Source organism: Vombatus ursinus, unplaced genomic scaffold (assembly GCF_900497805.2).
Source record: "Vombatus ursinus unplaced genomic scaffold, bare-nosed wombat genome assembly UNPS02014789.1, whole genome shotgun sequence".
Lineage (NCBI taxonomy): Eukaryota > Metazoa > Chordata > Mammalia > Diprotodontia > Vombatidae > Vombatus > Vombatus ursinus.
The window spans coordinates 26,309,488-26,335,338 of record NW_020954567.1 but is presented as its reverse complement, the minus strand read 5'-3'; the positions used below and the strand labels follow the sequence as shown (position 1 = coordinate 26,335,338).

Below are 25,851 nucleotides of genomic sequence, written 5' to 3'. Positions count from 1 at the left end.
AATATGTTGCCCGTTAAAGCAGCTACTCAATACTACCTTAAAAAATATTTTCATCAAAGAGAACTTTTTTTTAGTAAGCACCTACTATGGGTAGGTGCTTAACAATTAAAGGAAATGGTAGGCAAAAAGTCCAGAAAATTCACTTAGGGAAGGGGAAAGTTCACTTAGGCTTTGGGAAAGCCTAGAGTAGAAGCTAAGGAATGATCCTAGAGTCAATAGTGGGATATTGAAGGTTTTTGAGAAAATGAGTGACATGAACAGAGGGAAGGTTTAGGAAGACTGATATGTTAGTGAGATGCAAGATAAGTGGGAGGGTTAACAGAAAAGAGGTGGGGAAAACAGGAGAATAAGAGGCTACTGAAATTTTCTTAAAGAAGGGTGATGAGGGCTTTCGAAGAATGTTAATAAGGGCCGTAGTAGAGTGGCAGTGGAAATAGAAAACAATGGATGGGTGTGAAAGATAATTTGGAGGAAAATTTGACAGGATTTAGTGATTGATAGAATATGGAAGGCACAAAAGAAGAAAGAGTCCCAAATAATTCTGAGTTTTCAAGCCTTGGAGAAAGGTGGTACTCACAAGAGAATTAAGGAAGTTCAGGTGAGGGAGAAAGATAAGATTTAAATTTTAAAAGACATGTTGATGATGATAGTGGTGGTGGGATGTTTATTTTAAAAGCTCAAACAAGCTATTGGAAATACAATGTGGGTACTTAGGAGAGACAGGACTGAAGATAATTTTAGAAACTGAATAAAGGTGATGGGCATGGATAAGATCTTCTGACAGAGAATATAGAGAAAAAACAGCAAAAGACCAAACCTGAACCTTGGGGTAAATGTTCATTTTTACATGGAAATGTTAAAGAAAATGAGATAAAGGAAAACAAAGAAAAGGATACTTTCAAGAAGTAACAGAGTGATCAGAAATAGCAGACAAGTCCAACTGAGGAAAGAGCACGGAATTTGGTGTTCAGGAACATGTATATTTTTATCAACTATGTATTTAAGATAATTGGTCCTTGAAAACATCTGAAGTGCTTTATGAAACATGAACCAGCAAACTTCTGACATATATTTTAACAGAGAATTTGCTAGGACAAATGGGCCATAGAGCTGGTACTGGGAGTGAAGGAATTTAAAGTGGTAATTTTGAGATTCATTTTTTTGGATAGCTGAATTTATGCTAAAAGTCTTTGGATAGCCTAAATGATCAAAACCATCCTATATTAAAACCTGTGTCACCAAGCCCATCCTGCATGATCACATCAACCTTGAAACTCACACCTAGTCAGTATCCCTGGTCCCTGGGACTCTTCCTTCCTTCTGATGGTCTAGGGTAGAGAGCCAAGAGTTCTACCCAGATCATCCATTTAAGATGGGTATCCAGGCCAACCATCTCTTCATTTCCCACCCAGATGTACTCCTCTGGATTTCATCATGCTCCTGTGCCAGTACGCTCCTTGATCTCCTTACGCTTCTTTTCATGTGTTGTCTTCCCCCATTAGCTTGTGAGCTCCTTGAGGGAAGGACTGTCTTTTGTCTTTCTGTGTATAGCCAGAGCTTAGCACAGTGTCTGGGACATTGTAGGCTTTTAACTCTTGTGTACTGACTGAGTCTCAAAGCTGCAAATGGATTCTATGATTTTTTATTTGCTTAATGAAGTTGAATTTTTGTATACTTAAATTTTTTTGTATAACACAGTTGCTTCATATTTCATGATTTAAAATTACCACTTAAGACAAAATTTCCAATTCAGTCCTGACTTTATGGCCAGCCGAGATCTGCCCACATATAAGCGTCTGTGTGACTTACCACAGTGCCATAGATGGCCAAGGAACCATTGCCGAGCTGTCGGATCCTACTGCTTATCTGTATTCCAGCTCCACCTCTACTCCACTGTATTATTGGTGGTGGATCACCTTTAACTTCACAATTCAGGATCACGTTACCTCCAAGAGGCTCGATCCAATTAGAGTGATAGTCACCTTTGAAAACTGGAGGTTCTGAGAGGAAAATATATGAACATAAGACAGATATTTGAAAGCTTAATGCAAAGAAAAATAATTCTAGGCAATGTCTACCCAATACAAAGTAAGCAGTGATTTGACAGTGATCTTGTTCATTGAACAATGTAAATAGCCTGTCCAGCTAAAAAGTCCACTTTGGGAGCCTCCTGAATGAATCGTCCAGATTATGAATAGCTAATAATCAAATTAACTACATAATTGACAAACATCTGTTTGATTTTTTGCTTTGTAAAAAAAAAAAGGGCTATATAACATAGGTAATAAATAATCTGTTTATATATTGTGTTGCTATTTGAGGCCCAAACCCTTAATCTTATTTTGTCTCTAAAGCAGACAAAACTGTGAAATAAAAGTGAGTAGATAAATAAATTGACAAAATTATTGTAAGCTATAGACAGTAACACTCTACTTAGCTGGATCCTTGAAGCAATTGGCACTCTTTGAACATGGAAGGTGCAAGAAGAGACACAGAATACTCTAAGAGCCATTCACAAAAGTTGTCTGTCTAAAGCCATTAGGCAAAAGGAAAAAAATTTTTGATTTACATTGAAAGATATTTACACGCACACACAGTAATTATGATCACTAAGATGTAGCTAGGTGGCATAGGGGCTAGAGTGCTGGACTTGGACTTAGGGAAATCTGAGTTCCAATTCTACCTAGGACATTTATTAGCTGTGTGACCTTGGGTAAGTCACTTAACCTCTTTTTGCCTGCTTCAGCTTTCTCATCTGTAAATAGGGATAATAATAGTACCTATCTCCCAGGGTTGCTATGAGCATCAAATAAAATAAGTAAAGAATTTTGCAAATCTGAAAGTGTTATATAAATGTTCATCATTATTGTAAAGAAGGGATGGGGAACCAGATTTGGATGATATGGCAAGTAGAGTATAAAATCTTACATACATATATATATATAGTATGCAAGTTATAATATTCACTAATTTTCTTTTTCCTTGAAGAACATTTACAATAAATGATTCCACCTTTGCATTTTAACATAGATAAAATATAGTATTGATAGGAAGAAAGAAAATGAATCAGTCTTTGTCTAAGTTTGATTTGCAAGCTAAAAGGGGATAAGACAAATTCAGATATATACACACATCAGCCCACCTACATATATGTGTGTGTGAGTGAATATGTCACACACACACAGTCACTGCTTCTTTAAAGATGATTACTTCTATAATTGTTTAACAAGTAATCAACACATAGCTTCTGTATGCTTACTGTCATGTCAGTTGCACTCAAAGCCTTTTCAGCTTGGTAGGATCTGCTAAAACTTGAGCTGTGCTGGCACAGGCCTTGAGAACCCCCCAACGTCATGGTCGCACTATGATGACTCATAAGAGGAGAGCTTTGCTAAATAATGTGAAAGTAAAATATAAAATTCTCATTTTAAAGGTAACATATCCTATCTTATTATTCTTACACCTACCTTTCACATAAACAAATCCAATAGCCTTGACAAAACCAACTTTGTTTTCTGCAGTACATACATAAGTGCCAGAGTCATCCTTTGATACTCTTTCAATAATGAGTTCACTGTGTCCATTTACACTGTCAAACTCTGCTGTGGAGAGAAATTAAGAAATTGAACAAATGTATTTGCAAATATGACAAATCCTTAAGCAAGTATTTCTATGAAAGCTAAATATACTGTAGATTGATGGTTAGATATATAATTATAGCTAGCATTCATATACTTCCTTAGAAAGCACTTTAGAAATATCATCTCATTTGATCCTTACAACAACTCTGGGAGGTAGGTGCCATTATCATCCTCATTTTATAGATGAGGAATGCAAGGCAGACAGTGGTGAAATGACTTGCCCAGAGTCACACAATTAGTAAGTATCTGAGGTCAGAATTGAATTAGAGTCTTCTTTACTCCAGTTCCAGTACTCTACTCAGTGGGCTACCTAGTTGCCTCATTTGTGGATCAATGGTAAGAGAATGAAAGGGGTTCTATCAGTAGGTTGAAGACATTCACAGATTTCTTTGTTGTTGTTTTTTTTATTTTAGAGAAAACTTTCATTTATTTTTTTTTAAATTTTTTTATTTTTAGGCAACTGGGGTTAAGTGACTTGCCCAGGGTCACACAGCTAGTAAGTGTCAAGTGTTTGGTCTGAGGCCGGATTTGAACTCAGGTCCTCCTGACTTCAGGGCTGGTGCTCTATCCACTGCACCACCTAGCTGCCCCTTCTTTTTGTTTTTTAATATACCTATAGGTATTTTTTTCCCTTTCCTTGGAGAAATGAAAAAACAGCAAGAGGAAGAGAGAAGCTTTTAGAATTAAAACTAACACCACTTGAGAAATTATTTTGCATTCACAGTATACTTTTTGTGCCTGGAATTTCTCTAAAAGCAGACTAAGGTACATTATTTCATCAGAGTTTAGAGACCTGGCTTGAAGCCAGGAACACCAGGGTTCAAGTCCTGCCTCTGACATATACTGGCTGTATGATCATGGGCAAGTAGTGCTCTAGACAACTTTCAAAGTCTCTAACGTGTAGAAAATGTGCCAAACATGAGGGAGTTTCTTTATTCAGGAGTTAAATTATTGAAATCTCAGGTCAAGTCCTCTATCCCTTTTCTTTGTTTCTTTTTTATTATTTTACTTTCTTATTATGAACTTCAGCACCAAAAAAGGACATTTCTATACACATAGAATACCAAAAAGGAATGTATATGGAAATAAGAGCTTCTATTTTATACCATTTGCTTTAAAAAAAAAAAAACAACATGGGGGCATCTAGATGGTGCAGTGGATAGAGCACTGGCCCTGGAGTCAGAAGGACCTGAGTTCAAATCCAGCTTCAGACACATAACACTTACTAGACTCTGGGCAAGTCACTTAACTCCAATTGTCTCACAAAAAAAAAAATCAATGTTATTTTCAAAATCCTCTGTTTCCTTCTGAACTTTCACTTTCTCCTATTCAGTTTAAAGTTTTTTTTGGGGGGGATGGTATATCACTCTTACTAATCCTACCTGGGCCCCAAACTTACCTGTTTCTCAGTTTAAAATCAAAGGGGAAAAGACACTCTTGTTACAAATAAGCATAATCAAGTAAAATAAATCCACATAGCTGCTCTTTCAAAAAACATATGTCTCTTTCATCCTGAGTCCATTGTGTCTCCATTAGGGATGGATATCATTCTTGAATCATAGATTCTCTAGGGATGTAGTTGACTATTGCTTTGATCAGAGTTTTAAAATATTCCAAAGTTGTTTTTCTTATAATGTTTTAGACATTATATAAATTGTTGAACTGGTTCTGCTCACTTTACTCGGTATTAGTCAGTAAATATATGTTAAGGACCTAATATGTGCCAGGCACTTTGCTAAGTGTTGCAGATAACAAAAAAAAAAGTCCCTGCTCTCAAGGAGTTCATAATCTAATAGGGGGGATAACATGCAAACAACTATGTACAAACAAGTTATATACAGTGTAAACCAGAAATAATCAAAAGAGGGAAAGTGTTAACATTAAGGGGAATTGGGAAAGGCTTCCTGTAGAAGGTAGGATTTTAGCTGGGACTTGAAGGAAGCTAGGATGCAGAGATGAGAAGATAGAGCATTCTCGGCAAGGAAATGCCTGGAGTCTAGAGATGGAATGTCCTGTTTGAGGAACAGCAACGAGGTCAGTATCATTGGATTGTGTGTGTGTGTGTGTGTGTGTGTGTGTGCGCGCGCACGCGCGTGTCTGTGTCTGTGTCTATGTCTGTATTTGAGAGAGAGAGAGAGAGAGAGAGAGAGAGAGGTGTTAGAAGACTGGAAAGGTGGTGGTTGTGGGGCTAGGTTATGAAACATTTTGAATGCTTAACAGAAGATTTTTTATTTGACCCTGGAGGTAATAGGAGCCACTGGAGTTTATTGAGTAGATGGTGGTGGTGGTGACATGATCAGACCTGCACTTTAGGAAGATCGCTTTGACAGCTGATTAAAGGATGAACTGGAATGGGGAGAGATTTATAGCAGGGAGACCAAACAATAATTGCAGCAATACTCCTTAAGTATTGTAATACTACAGGAGTGAGGCAATAACAACCTGCACCAGAATGGTGGCAATGCTAGAGGAGAGAAAGGAGGAATGAGTCAGAGATGATATGAAGGTAAAATTGACAGGTCTTGACAATGGATTGGATATCAGGGGTGAGAGAGACTGAGGAGTCAGGGATGACACGTAGGTTGCAAGCCTGGGTGACTGGAGAATGGTAATACCCTCAACAGTAAAAGGAAAGTTTGGAAGGGGGGAGGATTTGAGGGAAAATATAATGAGTTGGTTTTTGGATATGTTGAGTTTAAGAGGTCTATAGGATGTCCAATATAGGATTTATTTAATAGGTAGTTGGATTTGGGAGACAGGAGGTTTGCAGAGAGGGTAAGCCTGGTTAAGTATCATCAGCATGGAGATGATAATTGAATCTATGGGAATTGATGATATCAGGTGAAATAGAGAAAAGAAGAGGGCCCAAAATGAGAGCCCTGTGGGACACCCATGCTTAGTGGGCATGACTTGGATGAAGATCTAGCAAAGCAGACTGAGAAGGAGGGGTCAGATAGGTAGAAGAGAATTAGGAGAGAATAATGTCAGGTAAACCCAGAAAGAAGAACATGTCAAGAAGAACATGATAATCAACAATGTCAAAGGCTGCAGGGAGGTCAAGAATGATGAGGATTGAGAAAAGGCCATTAGATTTGGCACTGAAGAGAATGTTAGTAACTTTGGAGAGAACAATTTGGGTTGCTTGATGAGGTTAGAAGCCAGACTGTAGACAGTTAAGAAGAGTAAGAAGAAAGTGAGAGGAAAGGAAGCGGAAGTACTTATTCTAAACAGCCTTCTCAAGAAGTTTAGCTATAAAAGGGAAGAGGTATATGGAACAATAGTTAGTGGGGATGAATGGATCAAGTGATTTTTTTTGAGGATGGCATAGACACAGACATGTTTGTAGGCAGCAGGGAAGGAGCCAGTAGATAGAGATTTTTTTTTGTTGTTGTTGTTCCTGGTGAAGCAATTGGGGTTAAGTGACTTGCCCAGAGTCACACAGCTAGTGGATGTTATGTGTCTGATGCCTGATTTGAACTCTGGTCCTCCTGACTCCAGGGCTGGTACTCTATTCATTGCGCCACCTAGCTGCCCCTACATGGAGATTTTGAAGATAAGGATGGAATGGGATCACTTGGGCATGTAGAGGGGTTTGCTTTGGCAAGAAGGGCCATCTCATGTGAGATGGATAAAGGAAGAGATAGTGGCAGAAGGCATTTGAGATGAGGATAAGGGGAGAAGAGAGAGCTTTAATTTTTTTTTTTGATGAAGTGTGAATTGAATTAGATTCATGTGAGAGGGTGGGGAGAGGGGATACTGTAGGAGGTTTGAGAATGGAAGAAACCTTGGAAGAGTCACTGTGGTGAGTGGGTAGTGATTAAATTAGGGAGGACTTAATAGGACCAAATTAACCACACATCCTTATGTATGGCTGAATTAAGGTGGAAGATGCAAAATTGAGCAACTGAGCGGTTAGGTATCCAAAACATGTCCTTATACTTAGGGATTTCCTTAAGTCTCTCCCCACACCAATCTATTCTCTATTCAGCCACTAAAGGGATTTTCCTAAAGTGCAGTTCAGACCACCTTACTCCCCTACTCATAAACTCCAGCGGCTTCCTGTCGCTTCCAGGATCAAAGATATAACCCTCTGATTAGTGTTCAAAGACCTTTATAACCTAGTCCTCTACTATCTTTCCAGTCTTACACCTTACTCCCAGTCACATACTCTTTGATCCAGTGACACTGGCTTCCTTGCCGTTCCACGAACAAGACATTCTTATCATTTGGCTCACAGCATTCTCTCTGCCTGTCTGTCCTGCCTGAAATGTTTTTTCTCTTCATCACTCCCTTTGGCTTCCTTCAAGTTCCAATTAAAATCCCATCTTCTGCAAGAAGCATTTCTCAACCCTTCTTAATTTTAATGTCTTCCTTCTTTGAATTATTTCCTGTTTATCCTGTGTATATATATATATGTGTGTGTGTGTATATGTATATATATGTATATAGCTTGTTTGTACGTATTTGTTTGTTTATTCTCTCCCTTATTAGATTGTAAGCTCCTTGAGGGTAAGAATCATCTTTTGCTTCTTTTTTTGTATCCCCAACATTTAGTACAGTGTTTGTTACATAGTAGGCACTTTTATGTTTATTGACTGATTCATGTGAAATTCCCAATTTTATCTTTATCTCAAAACTATTCTTTTTCCTAATTTAAATCAGAGTCCTGACAAAAGCTCCCATTTTAATTAATAATTTGGCAGATTTGAAAAGACAAAGGTTAAGTACCTACCAGTTTTATAACAACATGATCACTTATTTTATAATATCTGGGACTATATTTACTTTGTACTCCCAAATGATGACACACATATTTGTGGAGTAATTACATGTTTTGAATTGGGCTAAAAGTAAATACCCCCAGTGCTTAAATGTTTATTGATTGATTTGATCAATCAGCACTTATCATATATGAAGCACTATGCTAGGCATAGGAGATACAAAGACAAAAATTGAAACTCTATTTTCAAGAAATTTAAATTGTGTTTTTGGGAAAGCAATAGGTTATATCAAAATGTGTACAGAAAAAATATAAAATAAATGCAAAGTAATTAAATACAAGGCAAACAGGAGGGAGAGCAATAGCAATTGAGATAAAGAAAGGCATCTTGAAGGGAATAAAGGATTCTATGAGTTGAAGCTGAGGAAGGAATGCATCCAGGCATGGGGGATGGCCAGGGCAAAAGTATGGAGATGGGAGAAAAATGCTGTATTTGGGGAACAGAAAGAAAAGCAGTTTGGCTGAACTGTGCCATGTAGGAAGACAGGTAATATATACTGGTTGGAAAGATAAAAGGCTTTAAAAGCCTTTCAGAGATCATCTAGCTTTATTCCTAACTGAAGCATGAATGTCATCTGCGACATCCTCAATGAGGGGATTGATTCCCTAGAGCTATTTTTTCAAACATACTCTTTGACATCAAGAAAGGTGAAACCTTAAATGTCAATGACAAAAAAAAAAAAAAATTTTTTTTTCAGATAGTTATCTTCTTCTATGGAAATGCGATATAATTGTCACACAACAAGGTAAAGAAAGCTCCAAATATTAAACAGTATTATTCATATATCATCAAAAAATTAAAAAGTTCTAAATACAGTGTTATGTGACATCAAAAACTAAGCTGTTGATTAAGTAGCAGGCTGGAGTGGAACAAGTTACATAGTTCTTTAATGCAAACATGCCCTTTGTTAATTCTAAAGCAGTGCTCATTTTTGTTTTGTTTTTGTGAACCTCTGATTTCATCAGCACAGAGAATTCTCAGCGAGGAATTTGTTTCCCAATACTGATTGATACCTGCCCTGCAAACCAGAGTCTGAGAGAGTTTTCTGGGGGCACTAACCTCACTTGCCTGGTTCCATATAATTAATGAATCAGAAGTGACACCAGCTCTCTATATACTATACCTTATTGTCTCAGTCAAGTCTTTGCACTGAATTTTGTGCAATCATGTCTTCTGGCTTTTGCTTACTATATTCCTAAATTAGAGTGGGAAGAGGTATAGAGGAGAAGGCTGAGTAATGTATCCTCAGGTGAAAAGATGAAAGTTGTGTTTTTTGGTTTTGAGAATGATGCCATTTACCTGGGATAATATTGTTGTTAAAGGTCCATGTCAATTTGGGCAGTGGAAGGCCAGTGGCTCTGCAGCTCAGCCTGAGCTCATCACCTTTATTTAAAGATATGTCTCCAGGAAGTTCCGTAAACGTGGGTAGAACATACACGGTCAGGCTGATGGTGTGTGTGTCCTCACCTGCTGCATTGTTAGCAATACATGTATAGCTGCCAGAATCCTCAGGCTTAAAGAAAAAAAAAGCAGCACAGTATTTCAAGCTCATGGCTCTTATGTTTCATTGTATACCCAGTTATAAAGCAACTTAAATTTCTACAGATGTATTGATGATCATCTTTTTTGCCCCTAAAAATTACTAGTGAAAAAAATGATTAAGAAAAATACAGACTAAAGCACAACATGTAGAACTATATAAACAATTCTTAAAATAATTCTGTCTTATAAAACTTTCCTAGATATAGCAAACACCTCTGGAAGCTCTGTTACAATATCTGTACAAGTGACTGGGGAACGTGAATATTCTGAGATTCCTAGCAGTCAGTGCATCAGATTTTGGGTGAAGGTTGAATCCTAGAAAAAGTAAGTAAGATAAAAGGGGGAAATGATTCTCAGAAGGGAAATGTGACTTATTGCAGTGTTGAATACTAATTGATTAGAGAAGGCATATACATACAAAGGTTACAACTGAATAGAGAAGGGTTTTAGAAGGTATGATCCTATTTCTTCTCATGTTAGAATTCTAAGGTGGGAGCTGCAAGGCAAAAGATTTTAAAGTGGCTGAGAGAAAGAATGCAGAAGCTATCAGATGCATCCCACTGACTATTGAAAGAAGAAATAAAATTGAAATGTGGGTCTTTGTCAAATAATAGATATTTTTAAAGGGTATGCATAGTTAGAATGGGCTAAATTTATTAATTATTCTGTGAAGTAGCTTTCTGACTGAAAACTTAGGCCTTGAAGAACAACAGATTTCTGAAAGTGAAACACTGAAAAAAAAAAGAGAATCCAACTGTGTTTACTACAACCACATCCACTGCTTTATTGGACTTTTACCAGTTGTCATCTTTTTTTAATTTTCTGAGGAATTGAACAAGTTCATCCCTCCCTTCTGGATTCTCTTCAGAAGATTTCCATCAGTATCATTTGCTGGATGATCATCCAGACCTCACCTTTTATGTACAAGCGTCCGCTACAGTTTTATCCCCTTTTTTGTTTATTTTGGCTCCTGTGGGTTCAGTTAAAATTTTTAGCCAGATGAAAACCCCATCTGCATAGTTAGCTCATCTCTCTCCTGAGCTTCACCATAACATCTCTAAATGCCTTTTAGAAATCTCTACCTTTCTGTCCTAAGGTTATCTCAAACTCAACATATCCAAAACAGAACTTGTTATCTTTTCCCCTGAATCCAGTCTTCATTTTAATTCTCCTGTTTCTGTTGAAGGCACCACCATCCTTCTGGAACACCCAGGTTCACAACTTGGGAGTCGATCCTTGACTTTTCATTCTTTCTTACTCTCCCCCATCTCCAATCAGTGGTCAATCATTTTTTTTTAATTCAACCTCCAAAACATCTCTTAATTTGTCTTCTTCATTCACACAGATATCACCCTAGTTCAGACCTTTGTCATCTTTATATTGGATTATTAACATAACCTTCTATTTTTTTCCCTTCAGTCCAGCCTCTCCCCTCTTGAATCTATCCTTCACATAGCTGCCCAAATCACTACCCTGCTTAAGAAACTTCAGTGGATTCCTAGGACAAAACACAAACTCTCTTGCTTGGCATTTAAAGCCCTTTATAATCTGGTTCCAATCTATCTTTCTAGGTTTACTTCATGCTACTCCCTATCATGCATTCTACATTTCCGCCAAACTGGCCTCTTTGTTATTCACAAATGCCCTTCCATCTCCCGCTTCCATGGGATCATAGGAACATGGATTTAGAGTTGGATGAAAGCTTAGTTTACCGAGTACAATCCCCTCATCTTCCAGATGAGGAAATAGACCCAGATGTTAAGTGACTTACTTGCTCAAGGTCACAAGTCTTTTCACAGACTTTCTCCCAGTCCTTGAATGATCTCTCTCCCTACTTCTGCCTTTTAGAATCCCTAACTCCCTTCAAGGCTCTGTAAGTGCCACCTCCTAAAATTAGTCTTTACTGACTCCCCTAGTTGTCAGTATCCTCTCACCCACAAATCACTTTGTATTTATTTTATGTGTACTTTGTATTTCCTTTCGTGTGTGTGTGTGTGTGTGTGTGTGTGTGTGTGTTGCATTCTTTCAGTAGAATGTTAAGTTTCTTGAAGGCAGGGGCTATTTAATTTTTGTCTTTGTATTCCAGGGATAGCACCTGGCATAAAGTAGGCACTTAATAGCTTATTGTTGAATTGAATTATTGTCTGTATCTTTATTTGGCATTTGAAAGATGTACTGAAATAATGATTTATCTTTGTATGTATATATCTTCTCTACTCAATTAAACTGTAAGCTTCCTAATGGCACAGACTATGTCTTATACCTTTTTTATGCCCAGTAAATATTAAGCATTCTATAAATATTTGTTATTGCTGATAATGATAAATGTAGTACTGAAATGACAAACATTTGGCAGGAAGTAAAAGCTATTAAAACTGGAATCTTTAGGCTGTAAGAGAGCTATGTTTGTAGGCAAGTAGGGCCTATTTCCTATGCTGTTTCACTTGTGTGCTTTGAATCTCAATTCAGTTTGGTTCAGTTTAACTTTACAAATATTGACAGCACAATTAAACATTTTAAGATTTACAAAACTCATTGAGTTCTTGATTTATGTCAGTCCTTTTGGAAAAGACCATAAATAACTTTAAAAGATTTATAGCACTCTAGGTATATGTAGTCCTAAAAAATTATACCTGTCCTACCCAGGCTACTACCATAGCCTCCTAATTCTTCATGTAATCCCTGGCTTACAGAATGACAGAATTCCCTACAAAAAAACCCACAGATTTATATGAAAACCAAACTTGGGCATATAGGACATTTTCATGACTAAAAACCACATTTCCAGGCTGAGTAAAAGTATGAAGCCACTTTGACAATCTGTTCAGGTTTTTTAAACTTACAACAGCATTTTCCAAAATGAGTTCTCCATATGGCTCAGCTGTGTATTTTCCTAATAAGTCAGTTAAAAGAATATTGTCTTTCTTCCAGTTTATTGCTGGTGTAGGGATTCCATCAGCCACACATGGTAGAATAGCTTGTGAATTTTCATTGACTGTGTATTGTACCTCTGTGGTGCGTATTCTAGGTGGTACTATAAAGAAATAAAGAAAGATGTTCACTTGGGAATTTTAGTTTGATCTCTGAATTCACCATAAATAGAATAAAAAGAATGTATTTTAGGACACTTTAGCCTGTGCTTCTCAAAACATTGTTAAATAATTTGCATCTTTTTTGCTGCATACAAAGAACAGAAATAGTAGATATTCTAGATGGAAACAAAAATAGGTCAAGATGCCACTTTTCTGTTACTAATAACCTAAATATGCTTAAATTTGGTTTCATAATAACTTATTTCTGTTCCAAGGTTAAAAACCTCTACATCTCATTTTGGGTGCATCTTAGTTGAAAAGAGGTAGAATTTTTATTACACCTTTATAAAGTAGCTTCTGAAAGGCTCACAGTGAGAGAGCCCTGATTTTCATCCTCTATTGTATACATACCAGATCCTTTACTGAATTCTTCCTTAAAGGCCTTTGTTGTGTGCAGGTGACTCTGGCTTCCTAAAGGCTTTGTCAGCAGAACACAAGCCCTGGCAGGTCATACTCAGTTGGTAGCAGCCTATACGATTTAGAGAGGCTTACTGCCAGATCGGCTGCAATACAATTTTCAGCCACAGTAATTATTAAAGATCACCTGCCGAATTGTAGATGGGTTTGTGATCTAGGATGGTAAAAATACTCATGTGGATTAAACCGTGGATTCTTTTGGTATTAAAGTAAATATTTTAATGCTTTGATGGATTTATGATTTCATTGGTAAAGTTGTTCTCACTGGTATAGATCTCAACAGCATTGTATAGTGGAAAGAATACTGGATATTGGTGGGGTTAGAGCACTTGGGTTTGAATGCTGGGTTTGTCATTTACTATATGTGAGACATTGGGCCAAGTTCCTTAACCCTCTGGGCCTTGATTTCCTCATTGGTAAAATGAGAGGGTTAGACTAAGAACTATAAAGTCCCTCCATCACTCTGTCTATCCTTTGCTGAGTATATAAAAACCTAAAAAATATGCTAATGTTCAGTGCATGGAAAAACAGTTAACACATTCATAAATTGTTCTTTGTATTTCAGTTCTTCAGTTTGATTATGTGTCCAACAAATTTCAAATGTAATAGATAATTCCATCAACTGAATTGTTTCCTGATTTTTCTCTGCTCCCATCTCCTTAATGTACAAAAAATAAATTCAGTGTAATATATTAATGCAGGATTTGCATCATAGACTTACTGCTAAGAATAACTGATAAAAATCATGATGAAGCAGTTGCCTAATCTGTATTAAATTTCATAAAAATGATAAGGAAAAAATACCATATTGTTACTGTATTTCAAGTGTATTCCATTCCATTATTCCACTACATGCAAATGCAACCAGATCAAGACACTGAAATTCAACTTTTACATTTACACAACTAAGAGAATTTTAACATTAGCTTCATTTGTTTGTGAACCATAATATTAAGTCATTTACTTAGTGTGCCTTATTTACTATCTAATTTGAACTTGGATTTAAGTATCTTAGAAAGTATTGACGTAGGCAGATTTAATTCTTGCAACGTCAAAGTAGTATCTTTGCAACCTTAGCACTGATGTGGCTTTTAAAGGTATTAGATTGAATGTGAATAACCTTTTGTACTTTCTCAAAAACCTTGGAATTGGTGGGGTTTTCTTGGCAGAGATACTGGAATGGTTTTTGCCCTGTCTTTCTCCAGCTCATTTTACTGATGAGGAGCTAAGGCAAACAGGGTTAAGTGACTTGCTCAGGGTCACACAGCTAGTAAGTATTTGAGGACACATCTGAACTCAGATCTTCTGAGTTTGAGGCCTGTCGCTGTACCCATTGCTCCACCTAGCTGTCCCCCAAAAACGATTTATAAAAACATAATTTGGAAAGTGACTGATAGTACCACATCTATTTTAACAACCAAGTCAGGGGTTCCCAACTTGGGGTGTGAATTCTCCCAGGATATATGAGAAACTTGCCAAGGATGTATAAGAAATATTTGGTAAACTGCTGTATTATTCCATTGAAGTTAGTTTATCTCTTTATCTCTTGTGTGCATATGCATGGTAAACTCTAGAATTTATTTCCTTTCATAATGAATTGGGGGTCGGGGAGGTTTGCTGAAAGCCATGGGGCAGGGAAACTAGAAAGATCTGAGGACTCCAAAATTAAATTCTTTCTCTCACAAACTTACAAATATTTGGTAACTATGAAGAACAAGTTGATATACACAAAGTCCACCCATCTTTGCCTGTCTACACTCAATAATTTGCTTCCTACTTTTTTTGATATTAGTTATTTTCTTTCTCTATGCCATGAAAATGAACCTGTCTAAAGCAATTTCATTTTAGTACAACTTACCATGGACAGTGAGGCTGGTGCTTGAGCTGCGTGATCCTGCCACATTTGCTGCCGTGCATGTGTACTGCCCTGTGTCGTCAGGCTGAGCAAACGCAATTTGTAAGGCCCCAGAGCTGAGGATTCGCTGGCGAACTGATTCTGTCACCTCATGCCCGTCTTTATGCCAACTGATGTCAGGAGGTGGATACCCCTCTGCCTCACACAGCAGAGTGACAGGCTTATCCACAGAAATGACATATTCCTTTGGATGGGAACGAATGACTGGAGGAACTAAAAGATACTCAGAGAGTTAAATCTCATTTTTGAACAAAATAATAATATGTACACAATTTGCATTTTATTTGCATATTTATTTGAGCAAATTAAATGAGATAATTGTAAAGTTTTTTGAAATTTATTATCATTTTATTCCAACATCAAAATTGGTTTACTTTAGATCAGCAAGTTAAGTTCCCCTAAGCTTTTTTAAAGAAAAGATTATAAATGTGTAATCTATAGTGTATTAACTCAGGGAATAGCATATGTGCATATAGCACTGATGATTTACAAATTTTATTCTGTAGCCTGGCAAAAATATTAACTGTAACATCTGTATCAAGTCTGAATTTTCCCTTCCATTTACGCAGGGTACAAAAAAAAAAAAACTCCATGGAGATTTGAATAGAAGACAACTTTTCATCTCTTCCAAATACATTTCCTTACAATAATGTCCTATCCTGCTTTGTCCCATACACTGCTCTTCCCCCTGTGGTCTTTATCTATCTTTCAATAATCAAATCAAATTCTACCTCCTCCATGGTGAAACACCTCTCTTGTTTACCCCAGTCATAAGTAATTTTCCCCCATCTGAATTTCCAGAGCACTTAACTTTGGTAACACCCAGACAACTGAAGTCCTATGTGTTTTCCTCTATTATAGTTATTTTTGCATATATCTAATTTTCCTAACTTGAGTGTAAACTTCTGAAGGGTAGGAGCTTCTTTATAATCCCCATAATGCCTAGTATAGTGCCTTTTACTATACTACATTAAACATTTTCTAAACATTTAATAAGTGAATGATGGAAAAATATGATTACTGGACTAAGCTGGAAATGGCTTATGTTTTCTGTGGAAGTTTCAACCCTAAAGTATTTTATAATACTGTTATAGGAGAGCTGAATACTCACAATTAACTCCTTATGAATTTCCTGGTTAGAAACTTTAAATTATGCACTCTAATTTGTGCTTTGGAATCACAATGTGTAAGTATATATCTATACAGAATGTGAAATGTCCCAGCTGCAAAATCAGTTCTGGTTATCTTTGCATTATTGACTGGTAAATTTGTTTAAACTACATGTGAAACTTCAAAAAATGAATAAGTATATTAATGAAAATCAGAAAATTTTTCATATTTTACTTCCTTTTACATAAAATCCAATGAATTGTTATTTTGTCAAATAATTTTCCCTTCGTTAATAATTTTTCAAGAGTAATAAGAAACCAAAAGAACTATTCAAGAAAATTGGATTTAAAATTATTAGGCAAATGAGACTATAACACCTGGGAAATTCATCAGAAGAATTATACTAAAATCAATCAGTCAGAAAGAATATATTATGTGTGAGGCACTGTGCTAAGCACTGGGGATACAGCAAATACAAATTATGTAGCTCAGGATCCATTTCTAGTTTTACTTTGTACCTCAAAAAGTTGATTTCAGTGTGAAGCTCTCTTTGAAGTAAGGCTATGCCTATAGGATGTAAAAATAAATTTCATTTTAATGTCACCTATCTAGAAAACTAAGAAGTCCTGGTAACTTAAAACTTCAGCTTTCTTCTAAATTGCCACAATGCAAAGGGGAAGAGGCAAAAAAAAGCAGGGTTACAAAAATTTTTAATTATCCTAATTAAATCTAGTCAATCAAATGATTGTTTTGTATGAAATGTAACAATTAGTTTGGCTTTTTAAAAAATACTTCACTGAATTATCTAAATTGCCTGCATGTTCTGGTGCCTTATAAATGGCTTTACTTGAAAATGCTCAATATCATTCAAAAGTCAGGATGACAGGTCAGACAACTGTCCAAGAAAATTGTGAAAGGAAAATTTTTAAAAAATAATTTAAAATGTCTTCTGTACTAAAACTGCAAAAACACTTCAGTATATACTCTGTACTTTAATGGAGATGGACACAATGATTGCCTTGCACTAACTGTTGAAGTTCAAATATTTTCCAAAGATGATGTGATTTTTTTCCAGTTTCTAACATGTACAATGGGGATATCATCTGCTTCTTCCCTACTTTATAAAATGATGTAAGAAAAAAATGAAATGTTTTATGCTGTCTTTTGAACTCCTTGGGGGAAAGAGTGACATAATTTTAATTATGTTTGATAAAAAAAATCAAATGTAAATAACACAAGAATAACTCAGCAACATCAACATACCTTGGACTTTTAACTTGATCTTGCCTAGGGCTGTACCAGCTGGATTCTGAGCCACACACATATAAGTACCAGCATCATCACTAACAGCCTTGGTGATTTGTAAACCACCATTGGGAAGAACTGTATAACTTTCCCCTATATTAAAATTTTGAAGAACAAAGATTTAGAATCCTTTTTAATTAAAAAAAAATCAGACAACTTTTTAATTGTAAAAGACTGATTATGTATGTATCAAATAGTGACTGATACCTGAGGTGATGATGTTAATGCCTTCCTTTTGCCAAGTAATGACAGGACTGGGTGTCCCTGTTGCTTCACATGGCAGTAAAATTGGGTTGTTCAGAATGACATCTAGATTGCTTGGCTGGGACTGAATGATTGGAGGCTCTAAGAAAAATCAGATACAGAGTTTGGAATACATAAGTCTCTGAAATAAACATCTATTAGAGACATGGAATTAGGTATGCCTTACTTCACAATTCTAGAGAATTAGCAATGGAGAGGTTCTAGAGAAAGACAAAGACCACCTTGCATGCTCAGTGGCCTACCTGTATAGTGAGCTTCTACTTAAAAAATAGCAACAGAAGATAAGGAGGACCAGATTTCACAAAGTCAAAAAAAGGAGACGGACCTTCAGCTGAGCAATGGACCATAGATTTAAAGTTGAATGGGGCTTTAGAAACTATTTAATTTAACACTTTTCTTTGATATATTAGAAATTAAAGCCCAGAGAGGTTATATAATCCACCAAGTTCTTTGACTCCAAATTCAGTATTCATTCCACTGTACATGAGTGCTATAAAAACCCTGGGGCTAGTCTGTAATTTATCATTTTGTACTTTTTTGGTCTGTTTTAAATATTTGACATGATTTTTCCCAAGAAAAATATAAATCTAGTTTTACTGTACTGGACAGTAATACTGTTTAAAGAATGATCAGAATCATTAAAAATAAGTGGGTATTTATTGCATAAATGACCCTTCTTACCTTGAACATGTAGAGTTACATGCCGATGTGCAGAGCCAGCTGCGTTCCTGGCAACACAGGTATACCTTCCAGCATGGTCTAATTTAGCAGCCGTTATTTCAATTGCCCCTGGGGAGAGAAAGGACACAGTGACATGATGTATACTGACAGATAGAGCACTGGACATTAGAGTATTCAGAAATTTAAATCCTGCCCCAAACATTCTAGCTACGTGAGCTAGGCAAGCCACTTAACCTATGTCAGCATGTTGCAGATGAGGACACTAAGTCTTGGTTGTATTATGCATGCACCTAGGTGGCAAAGTGGATAAAAGTGTTGGAGCAGGAAAACCTGAGTTTGAACATTTACTCATACACTTGCTAGCTAGGTAAGCCTAGGTTAAGTCACTTAAACTCTCTCAGCTGAAGTTTCCTCGTCTACAAAATGAGATAATGGTACCTTCCTCATGTGGTTATTGAGAGTATCAAATCAGATAACATAAATAAAAGTGCTCTGCAAACTTTAAAGTACTAGGTAAATGGGAGCTATCATTTTATGATTGTATTATATACAAAATAAACACAAGGTAGTAAGGGAAGGAAGACACTAGCAGTTGCAAGGGATCCGAAAAGGCTTCACGTAGAAGGTATTGCTTAAGGTGACATCTTGAAAGAAGTGAGGGATTCTCTGAGGCAGAAATTAGGAAATAGCACATTCCCAACATAGGGGATGGCCATGTAAAGGCATATAGATAGAGTACCATTTGAGGAATTGAAAGGCCAGTTTGGTTAAACAGTAGAGTATGAGAAGTGAAGTTATATCTAATGAGGCTGAAAAGATAGGCTGGGCTTGAGTGGTGGAGGTCTTTAAAAACTGATTTTATCTGTGTAATAGAGAATGACTAGGATTTGAGGGGTGGCAACATGATACGAATTGTGCTTTAGGAAAATCACTTTGGCAACTGTATGCAGAATGGATTGGAGTGTGGTAAAGATGTGGGGCAGGGAGAGACTTATTAGGAGGCCATTGTAAGAGCCCAAGCAAGAAGTAAATTAAGGTGGTGGGAGAGTAGAGTGAAGTGGTTGGATCCAAGAGATGTTGTGGACAGAGAAACAGCAACATTTGGCAACTGACTGGACATGTGGGGGTGAGGGAGGAGGAGGTGTTGAAATAATGCTGAGGTTACATAACTGGTAGACTATAGGACGGCAGTAACCTTTACAGAAATAAGGAAGTTCGTAGAGAGGAGAGTATGGAAAAGATGGGAGTTCTGTTTTTTACATTTTCAAAATTAAGCTCTCCCTGGAGCATTAATGGTAGGGAATCAATCAGGGAAGGATGGTGATAATGTATGCACTATTTCTCTCACAGGAGTTTTGAGGGGAAAATATTTTATGAACTTTAAAGTTCTCAATAAATGTGAATTATTATAATTATTTATTAGGTACTTAGTAAATGTTCATTGGAAAGAATAAAACTTGTATATCCATATTGATTGGGAACAGATATAATAGGGCATATAAAAATCTTTTTCTTCTGTGTGAGGGTTTCCTCTACATAAAAGAGATGTCAAAGACATGAGCCACAGTAGAAGCTGACACAGTAGGACCTCTCCAGGATACATTTGTTTCCGAATAGATAAACAGTCCTCTTAGTATAAGGATTGGAAATATTACTAGCTAGGCTACACAGCAAAGTGTTTGGATGTAAATGAGATGAGATCTGGAGAGTACTGCTAAATAAAGTTGTTATATTGCATCATGCATCATTAACCTAGGCTTACCTAGCTAGCAAGTGTATGAGTAAATGTTCAAACTCAGGTTTTCCTGCTCCAACACTTTTATCCACTTTGCCACCTAGGTGCATGCATAATACAACCAAGACTTAGTGTCCTCATCTGTAACATGCTGACATAGGTTAAGTGGCTTGCCTAGCTCACATAACTAGAATGTTTGGGGCAGGATTTAAATTTCTGAATACTCTAATGTCCAGTGCTCTACTATTACCTAACCCTGCTGTTGCCTCTGATGTATGTACATGCTATCTCCCTAAAAAGAATGAAAATTCCTTAACATCAGGATTATTTGGTTGTTGTACTCACAGTACCTAGCACAGTGCTTTGCATTTAATAAATGCATATTGATCAGCTGATTGAAGCTCCCTGACCACCTTAGCACTACCATCTCTCCCATACATATGACAGCTTGGCTAGTGAGGGGTTCCTCATCTCCCTTACTCCACAATTCAAAATCCCTCTACATGTTTACTTGTGCACTTGACTCTATCCCCTCCTGACTTCTTGGATATCTCATCATATTGATCATTGTCTCTCATTTTTAATCTTTCCCTGTCTCTTTGTTTATTCCTTGCTGCCTACAAAATGACCAATTCTGTCCCATCCTTAGAGAATCTTAAGCTGGCTGAGGCCATGGAAGGCAGGAAAACAAATCCAGTCTTGGGCTATACTGTGCGGCCTAGAATTGAGGACAAAGAACGTAATTCTGTTGTACTCAGACCTGTTCAGACCACATCTGGAGTACTGTATGCCACTCCAAATACCAAATGTGAGGAAGGGCATTGTTAAGTTGCTGAGTGCATCGAACAAATGATTTGGGATCACGAAGGCTATCAAGTTTATATCATGTAAAGATAAGCTGGAAGAATTAGTATATTTAACACAGAGAAGAAAAAACTTAGAAGTCATTCCAAAAGTGAAATGGGCTTCCTCAAGTGGTTGTAGGTTCCCTGTTCCTGTTTTAATAAAAAGCTACATGCTACTGTTTTTGGTTACATTGTAAAATTGATTCTTCTTTGGGCATTAGGTCAGATGGCATCTGAGGTCCCTTTAATCTCTAAAATTCTGTGATTTTTGTTATTATTATATGCAAAGTATCATTCTAGGCCCTTGAGTGGGAACCATCAAAGTTAAAGAGCTTGTGGCCTAGTTGCATAAGAAATATGTAGAAATATTAATTTAAAAACAAAATACACATATGTAAGAGTGGAATAAAGAAGATTCTATGACAAAGATAACTTTTGGTTGTGGAATCACAATTCACATAAACCACAGACCCTGTAGATTGACATTTCAGTATTTCAGTACCCTACTTGAAATTGTATTACTGCATGATAGAATACCTGAAGAAAGAATTCTGTAGCCATCTCCTCTAGGAAGCAGCCTTATTCCATTCTTTGACCAGTGAATTGAGGGCGATGGTACACCTGAAGCAGTACAAGTAATCACTACAGGAGATAGTTTAGTTATCAACAGATTGGTAGTTTCATCTGCTATGGAAGGCGGAACTGAAAAAGAAGAAAAAATAAATAATACTATAAGTATTTTTCAGATATACAAATTTCTAAAACATTATTAGTATGCAACTTTTTCTTTTTCCTTTATAGTGAATGCTACTTGACTGCAATATTTGTTCATATTCTTTGACCAATTATCTAATGGGAAATGGCTAATTGTCTCAAATATGTTTATTAATTGCTTATATGTGTTGGATACCTAACTCTAATTACAGAGATTTGATACAAAGATTTTTTTCATTCAACTTCTTCCCTTTCTGTCATATATGAATTAATTTTGTCTGTGCAAAAGCTTTTTAGTTTGATGCAACCAAAATTATCTATTTTAATTTTTATAAGTGCCTCTTATTCTTGTTGGATTAAGAATTCAAGGGGCAGCTTGGTGATGCAGTGGATAGAGCACTGGCTCTGGATTCAGGAGGACCAGAGCTCAAATCTGGCCTCAGATCCATAACACTTACTAGCTATGTGACCCTGGGCAAGTCACTTAACCCCATTGTCTAGCACAAAAAAACAAGAATTCATGTCCTACTTATAGATGTGAGAGGTATATGATTAGCTTCTGTCCTAATATTTTTATGGTATGATTTGAATATTAAATTCATGTATCTATTTAGAACATGTTGTGGAATATAAGATAAGGTGTTGGTCTTAAGTCTACCTTCTGCCAGATTGCTGCTCAGTTTTCCCAGGGGATCTTGTCAAACATGGAGTTCTTTCCTAAGGAACTCATCTGTACCACTTTATCCAGCACTATACTTTGTAGTGGATGCTACTTGAACTGAGGAGGCCACAGAGGCCTGTGATATAATGGCAGTTATAATAAACTGTTCATCTGCATGTTTGCTCTGACACAGTCATACCTTGTACGATGAGACTTATGGCTCTCTGATCCTTTCCAGCATCATTTGACACAGTGCATTCATATAATGCAGTATCATCCACAGTAGGTGAAATGATTACTAGAGATCCTGAAGACAACAGCCTAGGAAATATGTTTCAAAGATCTGAGTTACACAAGATGTAATGAATTGTTTAGTAATTTCATAAAGAGTTTTTATTTCACAAGGCATTGGTTAAAACATGTAGATTCCTCTAGGATAACTTGGTTACTAAATAAAATCATCAACTGGTCCTAGCATTCCTCATGCAGACTACAGACTGTTAACCCTAGAAGAGATGAAAAAAAATGGAGTTTTGTACCTGAAGTCTCATTGCTTTCCACCTCCTTATCCGGTTTATTTTTTGGTATAGAGAATTCATAGTGATTGCAAAGAATGATGCTATGATTTTATGATTCTTCAAGTGGAATGAACCAGTATAAATATCATGTAAAAATGTACTTTATTTAGGGAAAATTTTCATCATTCCTAAAGATAATTAGTATGTGGTCTTAAGTAGAATCTTGAAAGAAAAGGACCAATACCTGCAAAAATATTTATAGCAGGTCTTTTTGCAATAGCTTCAAACTGGAAACTAAGGGAATATCCTCTTTTGGGGAATGGCTAAACAAATAATTTCTCTGAATGTGTTGAATATTACAGTTCTACAAATGGATGACAAATGGATAGTTTGAGAGGGAACCGGGAGGATCTCTGTGATCTAATGCAGGGGGAAGTAAGCAGAACTAGGAGCACAGGTTACATGATGACAACACAATAGAGGAAAACAACTTTGGAAGACTTTAGAACTCTGATTAATGCAATCATAAGCTGTCCATGAGTCCAGGAAACTGAAGATGAGTTACACCATCTCCCTCCTGCCAGAGAGGTGATGGATTTAAAATCTAGAATGAAACATGCATTTTTGGATATGGTCAATGTGAGATTTTATTTTGCTGGACTATGTTTGTTGCAAGGTTAGTTTTTTTTCAATTGGGATAGGGCAATGGGAGGGAGTGATAATAGAAGCTTGTACAAAATAGATTAATATTAAAACAATTAAAATAAAGTCCACTTTTAAGCAAAATCAAGAGAATAATATGCACAAAGGTTAAAACAGTATATCCGAATAGATCACTGAAAGGATGTTGATATCTGAGTAATCAAAGGAAAAAAACCTGATGAGGGTCTCAGAGAAGGTCTTAGAGCATGCAAAGAGAGCATGCTATACATAACTTTGGCATGAAATCTAGCCCTCAGCTGACAGAAAACTATCTAAAGGTGGTAAAATAACTAAAGGTGGTGAATTCAGCTCAATCAAATTTCGTCTGGTCCAGATTGGACATTCAGAACCAGCTTAGTGTCAGTGTTAGTCCCAGTGCATGACCACTGCAGTCACAGAATGAAACCACATCAAAATTACTGCTTTCCCAAGTAATTTACATGCCATTGTATGTAGGTTTTGGGTTATGCACAAAGAATGATACTTGAGAAAGACTAAAGGAAAAAGAGAAGAGCACCCAAGAAAGCCTTAGATATATGCATAGTGGGTAAGTCCCAACTGTAAAGAGGCTAAAAACAAGAAGATAGAGGAGAACCAAAAAGCCGAAGGGTCATAATGAAGAGTATACAGAAGGAGAGGGTCTTCAAATATTGTAGAGGTCATGAAAGATGAGGATTGAAGGAAAGAACTATTAGATTTGACACATAAGAGATTATTGGCCACTTTGGGGAGAGTTTGGCAGAAATACAAGTTTTATGTTGGGGAGGATAGTTTCCATGTTAAGAAACAAATTTCAGCAGTGTGTTTATCAGTTGATTTTCCTCAAGTCATGTACTTTGTGTCCTGTTGTCATGAATGAAAATTTAAATTGTCTCATTTTCTCTTCATTTTCCCACTTGAGAATAGGGGAGGGGAAATAAAGTTTTTAGGATGAACTACTTCTCACCTGTAGGAATTTTGATTCTGATCCACATTAAGAAATTGTCCATTCTTCTTCCAACTTACTGATGGTCTTGGGATTCCAGTAGCTTCACATGCCAGAGTGGTTTGAACATTTACAGTAACAGTAATATTGGTAGGTCCAGGAGCAATAGATGAAGGGACTAAAAAAAAAGTGTCACCAAATAAGGAACAAATCCAACAGAATATGTTCTGTCCTGTATACGAACTTACTTTAAATCTGAAATCCTTCAAATACTTCATTTGTAGCTTTTCTTATATTTCTGGCTAGTTGTGTAATAAAGTTCTTTAAATTTACATACTTGGCTCCTCGTACTAACCACAGCAGGAAAACAAAGGCCCTTGATTATTTATTATAAAATGTAATGTACCTAAATAACCCAGAATGTCAGGGTCTCCATGAAAACTATCAGCACAAAATATCAACAACTAACAAATCCTTGAAGTTTTCCAATTCTACTTTCAATTCCTGGGTGTTTATAAATATATATTTACCATGGACTTGTAAATCAATTCGCTTGCGTTCTGTTCCAGCAGCATTGGTGGCCATGCATAAATACCTCCCAGTGTCACTGACATGTGCTGAGTGAATATGAAGGAATCCATTCTCTGAGACAGAATACCTAAAATAAAGGCCATAAACAAAGCTTGTCTCATTCATAACATGCTGAGGACAATAAGCACCAAGTCTCCTCAATTAGTCTCACATAATTTCCCTTATTTTTAAAAAGTTTGTTTAGTTAAATTTGCCATTTTCTAGGTTGGGCAAATTTACAATAATTTAATAGAATTAAACAAACAAGTTACCAAATCTCAGAGCAAACGGGCCCGAATTTGAGGATCTTAAACATGAGATTCATTGTTAAGCTCTGGCCATCCATCTTAAATATATTCACAGTCCTACACATTGTTCTCCACTGTAATTCCACCATTAATATATTAGAGTAAGGAGAAGTGGTTGTTCCAAA

The 25,851-nt window shown here is 36.5% G+C and overlaps 1 protein-coding gene across 1 annotated transcript in view; it reads right to left on the bottom strand.

The window, feature by feature from the left end:
- Window positions 1–25,851, bottom strand: part of HMCN1 (hemicentin 1) — a 514,295-nt gene that overhangs the window by 64,920 nt on the left and 423,524 nt on the right. Inside the window, exons 74-85 of the mRNA XM_027868406.1 lie at window positions 25,379–25,506; window positions 24,870–25,026; window positions 22,903–23,024; window positions 21,866–22,030; window positions 18,749–18,856; window positions 18,011–18,148; window positions 17,762–17,896; window positions 15,332–15,601; window positions 12,808–12,998; window positions 9,722–9,935; window positions 3,468–3,602; window positions 1,810–2,000 (exon numbers count right to left, since the gene is read on the bottom strand). Coding sequence (XP_027724207.1) covers window positions 1,810–2,000; window positions 3,468–3,602; window positions 9,722–9,935; window positions 12,808–12,998; window positions 15,332–15,601; window positions 17,762–17,896; window positions 18,011–18,148; window positions 18,749–18,856; window positions 21,866–22,030; window positions 22,903–23,024; window positions 24,870–25,026; window positions 25,379–25,506 — 1,954 coding nt within the window. The remainder of the gene's footprint in view (window positions 1–1,809; window positions 2,001–3,467; window positions 3,603–9,721; window positions 9,936–12,807; window positions 12,999–15,331; window positions 15,602–17,761; window positions 17,897–18,010; window positions 18,149–18,748; window positions 18,857–21,865; window positions 22,031–22,902; window positions 23,025–24,869; window positions 25,027–25,378; window positions 25,507–25,851) is intronic.